The 10,351-nt window shown below is 44.3% G+C and overlaps 2 protein-coding genes across 2 annotated transcripts in view; one reads left to right on the top strand and one right to left on the bottom strand.

Moving 5' to 3' along the window:
* Positions 1 to 3,100: 3,100 nt before the first annotated feature.
* Positions 3,101 to 10,351, bottom strand: part of LOC118207823 (mucin-5AC-like) — a 7,845-nt gene continuing 594 nt past the window's right edge. The window contains exons 2-4 of the mRNA XM_035381903.1: positions 5,787 to 6,325; positions 5,357 to 5,518; positions 3,101 to 4,835 (exon numbers count right to left, since the gene is read on the bottom strand). Coding sequence (XP_035237794.1) covers positions 4,603 to 4,835; positions 5,357 to 5,518; positions 5,787 to 6,325 — 934 coding nt within the window. The 3' untranslated portion in view covers positions 3,101 to 4,602. The remainder of the gene's footprint in view (positions 4,836 to 5,356; positions 5,519 to 5,786; positions 6,326 to 10,351) is intronic.
* LOC118207825 (thyrotropin subunit beta-like) overlaps positions 8,222 to 10,351 on the top strand; it is a 24,195-nt gene continuing 22,065 nt past the window's right edge. The window contains exon 1 of the mRNA XM_035381907.1: positions 8,222 to 8,290. The gene's annotated coding sequence lies outside the window, so the exon portion shown is untranslated. The remainder of the gene's footprint in view (positions 8,291 to 10,351) is intronic.

The following is a 10,351-nucleotide window of genomic DNA, read 5'->3' as shown; positions in this document are numbered from 1 at the left end:
CTTGACCCATCGGTGTGACTATGCATAGGGATAAGACTCTGTCTGCCAGGTTAGCCAGCGGTCTTACATTTATCCTAGTAATTGACACAGCAGTTGAAAGTAGTATCTAGTATTCTGATCTGCAGAAGTCTAGGACCTTTTGTCTGATTCTTTCAGGGAGCTCTGTGTCTTTCACCATGACTGCTGCCAACAGTATTTCAGACTCCTGCTCCAGGTAATTGTGCTCCAGGCATTTTCTGGAAGAAAATTATTATTACTCTAATAAAATATGTTGTTTGATGTATTAGTACATTAGGTTTGGAATTGTTCGCATTTTTCAACATAAAATATACCTCAGTGTTTGTGTACTGTAGACTGTTTTTATTTATTTATTTATTTTTTAAACTTTATCAAGGATGTGAATGTAAAAGGAGCCCACTGCATGTTGCTGGCATGCGTTTTTTGTAAGAGTGGGGTGTGGTCTTTCAGGACTAGGGTTTCTAAGCTCTCAGGTGTGTTGAAGAAGGCCAGGATCTTCCTTTTGAGGGCAGTATTGTGTGCTGGCTTTGTTAGGTACCATCTTTTAATTGTACATTTGGAAGAAATTGCTGCTGGAAGTTCACTGATAACTGGAATTGCCCATCACTTTTGGTGAAATTATTTAATGTGTATTTTTTATCTTGAATTAGCAAAAAAGAAAATGAATGATAATACCTTTTATTTTACCTTTTCCTTGTAGGACTTCTTTTTACAGCTCTTCACAGAGTCGCTGGGATATATTTTCCAAACCCTAATTGTGTGCAAATTTCATTTGCATTTGTCTTTCCACAGTATATATTTTCGTGAGTAGGTTTTTCTAAAAGTCTTATTCTTATTCTTATATCTTATATCCTATTCATTTACATCAGTTTCTTTAGTCTTATATGATTACTTTTTTCTTTTTTTATCAGTTTGGTTCTGAATGTGGGGCTGAACATGTTCACTTCACACCCTGGTTTGGAATGTCCGGTTACCTGCAGCCGCAGCCGTGTCCCTGCGACTGCCACTGCCGGTTCGGGAGCGCGTGGCACCCGCGGTCCTCCTCTGAAACACGTGGGCTCACCAGCTGCTGCTTTTCACACCGCAGGCTGCAGCCAAGGTGGCAAAGGGTGGAGTCAGAGGAGGACCTTTAATATGCGGCTTTGACATGCAGTCACCGGTCCCCATCAGCCAGGGGGGGTCCGACCGAATCCTCCACACCCTGGGAGGTACCATCGGTTTTACGCATTGGCCCATGGAGCTGCTGGCCACAGTCGGCACCAGCGCGGTATAATTACTTTTTCCATCCTTCCATCTGTCCTTCACAACATCAAATACATGGGTGAGTCTCTCCTCTTCCCTTCAAAGTGCTTTCTGATCACGAGATAAGCGGCACATTGTTCCTTTACCATTCCATTATCAACTTTTGCTCTCTCTTTTTTGGTGGTACAACAAGATATTAAATTATTACATCACCCATAATAGGCATCCTCAACCATAAGCACTCACTCACCTTCTGCATTATATGTCCAAACTGCTTTCATGCTCTTATTCTACAGCTGCAAGTAGATCGTTTGAAAATACGGATGGTTGTAAACCACAGATGCAGCACATCTACTTCTTGTTTTTAACAATGTGCACTGTTCCCATTAAATACTCAAATACTCACTAAATAAGTGAATAAATAAATGAATAAATAACTGACTGGGCAACAAAGTGCGGATGTGAAATCTAGCTTCTGTTGCTCCGCCGTGCCATTTGTTGTTCTGGCTGAAATCCAGAGGAGTGTGCAGACAATCTGGCTGAGGCTGAGTGTGCAGACGATCTGGCTGAGACTGAGTGTGCAGACGATCTGGCTGAGGCTGAGTGTGCAGACAATCTGGCTGAGACTGAGTGTGCAGACGATCTGCCTGAGACTGAGTGTGCAGACGATCTGGCTGAGACTGAGTGTGCAGACGATCTGGCTGAGGCTGAGTGTGCAGACGATCTGGCTGAGACTGAGTGTGCAGACGATCTGGCTGAGGCTGAGTGTGCAGACGATCTGGCAGAGACTGAGTGTGCAGACGATCTGGCTGAGACTGAGTGTGCAGACGATCTGGCTGAGGCTGAGTGTGCAGACGATCTGGCTGAGACTGAGTGTGCAGACGATCTGGCTGAGACTGAGTGTGCAGACGATCTGGCAGAGACTGAGTGTGCAGACGATCTGGCTGAGACTGAGTGTGCAGACGATCTGGCTGAGACTGAGTGTGCAGACGATCTGCCTGAGACTGAGTGTGCAGACGATCTGGCTGAGACTGAGTGTGCAGACTGAGTGTGCAGACGATCTGGCTGAGACTGAGTGTGCAAACGATCTGTCTGAGACTGAGTGTGCAGACGATCTGGCTGAGACTGAGTGTGCAGACTGAGTGTGCAGACGATCTGGCTGAGACTGAGTGTGCAGACGATCTGCCTGAGACTGAGTGTGCAGACGATCTGGCTGAGACTGAGTGTGCAGACGATCTGCCTGAGACTGAGTGTGCAGACGATCTGGCTGAGACTGAGTGTGCAGACGATCTGGCTGAGACTGAGTGTGCAGACGATCTGCCTGAGACTGAGTGTGCAGACGATCTGCCTGAGACTGAGTGTGCAGACTGAGTGTGCAGACGATCTGGCTGAGACTGAGTGTGCAAACGATCTGTCTGAGACTGAGTGTGCAGACGATCTGGCTGAGGCTGAGTGTGCAGACGATCTGGCTGAGACAGTGTGCAGACGATCTGGCTGAGACTGAGTGTGCAGACGATCTGGCTGAGACTGAGTGTGCAGACGATCTGGCTGAGGCTGAGTGTGCAGACGATCTGGCTGAGACTGAGTGTGCAGACGATTTGGCTGGGACTGAGTGTGCAGACGATCTGGCTGAGACTGAGTGTGCAGACGATCTGCCTGAGACTGAGTGTGCAGACGATCTGCCTGAGACTGAGTGTGCAGACAATCTGTCAGACGATTAACAGCATGAAGGCAAGTGGCACTGATATGACTGTTCTGACTGATTTACAGGGACGAAAGTGGATTGGGTTGGCAAGCACTTGGAAGCATGGAAGGCACGCACTTCTGTTGGCACGGATTCGCCCACTGGTGTAATATTTTTAATGTGATCCTGCCCAGGCACTGCAGGTGTAAATGAGCTACTTAGCTAACTCTGGTGCAATTACTATATTGTGCAGGTCCCTGTAAAATAAGCCAATAGACTAACGGATTAACTCCTTCTGACAGTGAAAGCGGATGCCATGACAACGCTCTAAATTTTGGCCCTCAACAAGAAATTTGCTCTAGGAAGCCTCTGTAGGTACTGTACAGCAAATTTGGAAGACAAAGAGTCCTGTTTGCTGTAGAGAGATCCCTCTCCAGTTCGAGTATTTGAATCATTCATAAATCACTCGAGTGGCAGCACAGCATCGTATTCCAGCAGGGCTGCTGGCAGAGTGTGATTGCTGTCAAGAGCTATTCAGAAAGCATGGCATCAATTAGCAATGCCCCAGACAATACTGTGTCTATAATTCCATTTGCCATTAGCGTTTTCTCTGTGTAAAACCTGTTATCAGCATCTGGTCCCAGTCTATTCAATCTGCGATGAGAGAGCCTTTTTTTCCAGCTTTCATATTGCAAAAACGAATGTTATCTTCCAAAAAGAATATTTTTTCTGTTTATTTCTACGGTAAAGCTTTGTCAAAAGGGTGCTACAGATGTGCTAAGCTATTTTACTGCAAATGTGAGCGTTGCAGAGACAGTGGTGAAGGAACTGTGGGGATGCAGTTTGCTTGGGTCACCTGCCTCCATTACTAATATTCAACAGCAAGATTTTCCCATGGAGGGAAGACTACCGGAAGTTATCTGTTAGGCTATAGTTAAATGTGAAAGGATATGCAATTAAATCTCTTCCTCAGCAATGGTTAATTTAGCCATCCATCTCTGAAACATGATTATGAAAACTCATTTCCCTTATGAAATTCTTTGTAGCTGGAAATGAGAATACTCAGCTGGGACTCAGTAAAGCAGTGGATCTCCAGATGCCTTTCCTGTACTGTTAGTAATGCCATTTTTCATGCAGCGATTCCACCAAGGGACGTTTGAGTGCCTGAAGGTCAAAATCCAGTCACAAAAACAAAAAATAACTTATCGAACACAGAAACATGAAAAATGATTGTTACATTACAGGCATTTAGCAGACGCTCTTATCCAGAGTGACTTACGCAACATTTTATGCAGCATTTACATTTATCTATTTATACAGCTGGATTTATACTGAAGCTGGTTAAGTACCTTGCTCTCGCGTACAACAGCAGTGTCCCACCTGGGAATCAAACCTGTTTTAGTTTTGCAAGACCAGCTCCTTACCCATTACATTACACTGCTGCTATTTTCTAAGACTTGGTCCCATGAAATTAGCTTTTCCATTTTAGATGAGGGAAATCATCAGTTACAATGCTTAAATTTACTTCAAAAAACTTCAAGCAGCCCGAAGAGCCCGTGGGATTGGAATGTTATGACGCTTTGAATAAACCTGGAGCAATGTCTATGAAAGGAGCAATGGCACGTGTGATCAGGCGTGATCAGGTGACCCCGTGCGCTTCAGTCTCTGGCATCGAAGGGCTGGAAGCTCTGGAAGGTGGGCGCTCCACGGTCCGGGGGCTTCTGCTGGTCCTCGGACAGGAACTCCAGCCTGAACTGCGTGGCCTGGGGCGCGAACGGGGGCGGGTCCAAGTGCAATCCCGCGTCCTCCGCCGCGGAGTTAGAGGTCTCCGGTCCGTCGTAGAGTCCCCCAGATATAACCAGGGTGTCGTCTGGTGGCGAAAATCTGTCCACTGTATTAAAAAGAACAAAATGACTGGTAGCTGCACACTGAGACTCTGTGGTTTGAACCCCAGTGTAAATCGGCCATGTGCTAAAACTAACTGATAGATGTATTGTTATTATTTTTATTGTTATATTTTATTATTATTGCAATTAATGTCATCGGGAAGTTTGTTCTTGCTTCCCAAGAACTGTTGGTGTTTACTGTGGTCTGTTCCATGAGTAAGCCATTATTAGTGTATACAGGGCTCAGTGGTGTAGCCAGTTATATGAATTCATTTTTGGGGGGGGGGGCGTGGAAATTCCAAATCTAACCAATTAATTTTGGAATGGCCAAAACCGTTGCTGTTATGTCATCTTCTGTGTGCTTCTGCATTTTAGAAGGTTTGGCATCCAAGTAATCAGCATGCACGTGTTTTACATATATGTCTGCCTTTTGTTGGGTGGGGTGTGGGTGGGGGGATGTGGGTTTGTTCAAATTTTGCAAAGCCCCCACTCCTCTTCATCACCAGGCAATCCAGAGGTTGCTCACCTGTCTCCGAGCTGTTGTAGAGAGGCTGATGTATGTACTGCGATCTCTTCTGCTTGCATCTGTGAATGCTGTACCCGGCTATGATGAGGACAGTCAGCCCCAGTACCACTCCAAAGAGGATGGTCATGGACGCTTCAGAATCGGACAGTCCAAGCTGTGGTTCTGTTCAGATAAAATCAAGATGCTGTTGCAGGTGTATTACAAATCAGTTCTGTTTAAATCCCCTTCACTTTTAGAGCATATCAGCACCAGGTTCAGTAATGAGAGACTGTTCCTGAATTCATGTGAACAATGAACACTATGATAACCATGCATGGAATACTCACAACCAAAAGACAAACACTCATCTTCATGAATGGGTAATTACAGGTGGCAATTGATGGATACATGCTTTCTGATAAGTCACTGAGGAGAAGACGGGTAATCTGACCTTGTGTTTTGACAGTTGCCGTGGTATTAATGGTCTCTGTGGGGGTCGATATGCTCATGGTTGTGACAGTGGTCTGAGCACTTTGGCTGGTTGCCACTGATGTTGAGGAGTGGAGCGGGGTTGGCTGCGTCTGATTGGTTGGGGAATGTTCTGTTGTATTCCATCCAGTGGTTTGGTTCAGGTCTGTTGTCGAGGGCAGCGGGGTTGTTGTCAAGTCAGTGGAGTTTTCCTGGGTGGGGCTTGGAGAAAGGCTCGTGTCGATGGTGCTACTCTGTGAAAGGCTTGGGGATGCCTCGGTTGTGGTGGTGCTGGGCTGGGTGGAGCTTGTCGATATCTCCATGGTGACGGTGCTGCTCTGACCCAAGCTTGTGGGGACTGCTGTGGGTGCAGTGCTGCTCCCCCCTATTTCAGTGCTGTTTTTGGGAGTGCTGCTGGCGGGTAGAGCTGGAAGGGCTGTGGAACTTAGGGTGATGGACAAAAGCAAGCAGACTGAAAACAGCAGGCTGGGCACAGAGCCCATTTTTTCATCCTCTTGTAACCTGGGTAAAAGAGAGAAAGATTTTCCATGTTGTTCTGAACTTTAAATAAAACCTCAAAATAAGAAAAGGTTTAATTTCTTTTTTCTTCGTAACAATGACACTGATTTTTGTGCATAGTGTTTTTTAGATCAGATATGATAGCATTGCATTCACTTTGTAGACTCACTTTTTTCTGGAACCCAGTTAAAAACACAGAAGGAAGGGCATCCTGCATTGAAATAGGTTAATGAGTTAAGAAGACCATTGTGGCAAACACGCCTGCCACAGGCCACCGAAGTGGCTTTCCAAGGGGCCCTCCAGCACAGAGACACAGGGAGAAGATGTTCAAATAGTCCACATTTATTTGCAAGGGTTTGGCAAGATGTTACTGCCAAGGAGCAGATGTTAAAACACTGTCATGACAGAGGCTCCCCGTGTGAGTGGGGATGGCAGATTTAACCTGTGCGGACTGATTACCTCACAAAGCACAGGTGCAGCCACCCCTGTTCCTGGGCCCAATTAGCCTGGCCAATTATCCAATTCATAACCAATTATCTAACTAGCCAGGTCTAATTAGCTTGACCCAGGGCAGGTGTGGCTGCTTAAACCAGCCATCCCCACACCACAACCATATTTAGCACTCTTAGAACCTTTTACAGTGTAGCGAGAAATGCTAGAATCCCCTGCACCATATGGGATATGCCAATCCTTAATTTTTCAGTTTTGGTTGATTTGGCGACATCAGACTGGTTCACACTCAAAATACCAGAGAACATGGAGCTGTTACTGGGAGCAGCACATCAAGTGCTTAATCAACTTAGTAGATAATGCAACAGCAGCATTTTTTTGAGAAAAAAGACTGCCAAAAGACAACCAACAATGTCGTCTGACACAGTAATATTGAGCAACATATAAAGATGATCACTCAGTATAACTTTGTATTGATTTGCAGTGACCCTTCCCTCTTAGGACAAGTGGATCCAAGCCATTGCAGGAAAATTGCCCCCCACAGCATAACAGAGCCACCGGACCCCCTCACTGTAGAGGACAAGCATTCAGGCCTGTACCGTTCTCTTGGTGTACGCCACACATGCACTCGCCCACTTGTCGTGAATATGGGGAAGGATGACTCATCTGACCATATCACTTTTTTCCACATGTCCGTAGACCAGTGCCTGTGGTTTTTGTACCACTGAACTCTCAGATGTGCATTTGTCTTTGTAATGAGGGGTTTATGCACTGCACCCTACTATAATATCCCTCTCTGTGTAGTTGTTGATGGTCAGTTCTTGCTGACCCAGTCTGATCTCATCCTGTACTGACATTCTCAGTCACCTGAGAAACAGTTCCTCTTCTGTTCTTCCTTACATATCACACTAATGCACTAGCATCACAGCCATCGTATGTGTGCTTTCGATCACAATTTCCGACCCTACTGACTGATGTCTTTCCCATAGATCTGAATGCCGATGTCACTTTAGTCACTGTTCCTATTGAAACACTAGTTAGTTGAGCAGTCTTTTTGGCTGACGCTCCTGCCATTCATGGCCCAATAATGAACCCTCTTTCAAAGTGACTTAGATCTTTTCCTCTTGCCATTTTGAACCAAAAACGAGATCAACTGGACCTGCTCAGCATTTTAATACATGCGACAGAGAATTATATACATGCCACAGATATGATATTAATTGCTTAATTGTATCATGCAGTACACCTGTATGGAAGCATCTCTATTCGTTATGTTTCTCCACTCATTTATTCAGGTTTACCCTTTAATTGGTAGCCTGTCTGTATGGGACTGGGAAGTGCGAGCAGTCGGGGGGCATTCTTGCCTTAATGTCCTTTTCAAAAGGAGCGTCTGCCCTTCCATTTGTGCCCTGCCTTATAACATAAGTCTGACCATGTGGATGTAAATTTTTTCAAGCCTTCACATCAACCACAGGACTGCTGTGTACACTGAGGGCGCCCGTGAAGGAAATCCCTAAGGTAAGCTTTCCAAATCATGTTCTGAAATGGTTTTTCAAACATTTTTAGTTAGCTAGCTACATCGCTATAGACTATTTAGTGTCGATAAATAACTGTTTACTTGGAGTAGACGTTCTTCAGTTTGGTTAGTATAGGATATATTATAAATCGCTAATGTTAGATAGGGTAACTAAAATTATCATTTCTGCAAATAAATGGCATATAAATATTGTGATTTAAATATTATTTACTTTGAATAAAACATATTGAGGACATAAATCTCTGTACACAGAATTTTAATGCGATATAGACTACCAATTGTATTTTGTTGACTTTAAAACTCACATTTCCTTAATATTCCCTCAACAGTAGCTAGGATTTGAGAGCACCAAAATCGGGTTCAACCTTGAGTGAGGAGCTATTCCATTATTCTGGAACATAGCATGTGTGTATGAATGCAGTTTAACAATCCGCTTCAATGACTTTACCCACTCATTTCTGGCAGTTGGTCATCATTTTCCCTGAATGTTTGATAAATCCAGTTTTATAACATAAGTCACAAATTATTGGTCTATAGTTTTAAATGTTTCTGAAAATGTGTTTGTGGTATGTATAAATAAATATGGTATAAATAGTGTTGGTTTAAACCATTGTTCTTGTGGCCTTGGACTGTATGATGGGATAAGTGCTCTACAATGTGTTTTATGGCCTTGATGCCCTCATGTAGAATTTGATTTGGGCCTTACTGCCTTGGTGTCCTGTGAAATTTCAGCTTTGCCGTGGCCTTCCTGTAAGAATGGTGAAATCAGACCACTTCCAAGCTGTCGCACTGCACATTACAGGCAGCCTGATAACTACAGTCACTTTCTGGCCATAGTTTAAGAACAACAAAACACTCAAGGCATATAGGGGATGGGTGATGAAGAAAAAACTATAAAGGAAACTTCTGAGCCTTGACTTAAAGTTCAAAACAATTTACGGTGCCCTCACAGTCTGAGGAAGGTCATTGCTAAGCCTTGGAGCCCTAAGTCAGTTTTAAAGTTAGTAAATGCAGGACTGCATCCTGTGACCCAGGGGTACTAAACATGCAGATTAGGCTACCTGGGGGGGGGGGGGGGGGGGGGGGGGGGGGGCTTAACATGGCATTGCTGTAAAATAGCATGTGTGCTCAGCCAACCTACCCTGTATAAATTACGTTAAATAAACACATAACATACTATCTGTGCATTGTGGTGTGCAACTTCAAATCCTGATTGTGCTGTATGCTTAACATGCAAAATCAACTAATGAAATGAGTCCCTTAGTATGAACTACCTCAGTCATAGGCCACAATACTATTCTGTCACGCTTTAGCGATTCCTTACATGATCCTTCCTGAAAAGGGCATGACAGCCAATCAGCCGGTGCTGTTTAAAGCATGTGACTGTGCAGTCTGAGCACATAGGCAGCCCCACCAGTGTCCTCGAAATTCTGTGGAGACCTCTTAATGCTCTTAGTTTGTCAGCTATAGGTTTATAGCTACATATGGCACATCTGGGCACATAAGATTAGTATCATGTAAAACTTCACACAAACGTATTATTATTATTGTTGTTGTTGCTGTTAATATTATTGTTTTTATTATTACAGTTTGCCTTTCAGTTTCATTTACATTGGAAGTAATAAAAGTGTACATTAGATGTATGAACTGGATGCTGTGGACTCTCTGGATAAAGAGTTTGCTTGCAGGTCTGATCAGGTCTTGGGCTGCTCGCTGAGGTCCAGTGAAATGTGTGATTAGCTTCCTGTATGACTCACTGTTTCCTCATTTCCTTATCACCCAAACGCTACTGTGTCCTAATCTTAGCTGGCTACACCTTTCCAGACTTTGTCCTCTTTAGTAACCAGGAGAAATTAATTTATTTCCAAGACAAATGTCTAATTTCATTAGCTTCAGTAGAGAAAAGAGTGCAGAATCCTTGCCTTTTGTAAAGGTGCTTTTTTCAGATCTGTTAAGAGGTTTGAGCTGGTTTGACTCCACAGGGGTTCCCTGATGTTGGGATGGAGTCGTTCCTCTGCCTGCCTCATTTGAATTGAAGCCAT

The sequence above is a fragment of the Anguilla anguilla genome, chromosome 11 (genome assembly GCF_013347855.1).
Source record: "Anguilla anguilla isolate fAngAng1 chromosome 11, fAngAng1.pri, whole genome shotgun sequence".
NCBI lineage: Eukaryota > Metazoa > Chordata > Actinopteri > Anguilliformes > Anguillidae > Anguilla > Anguilla anguilla.
This window is presented reverse-complemented; position numbering and strand designations above follow the sequence as displayed.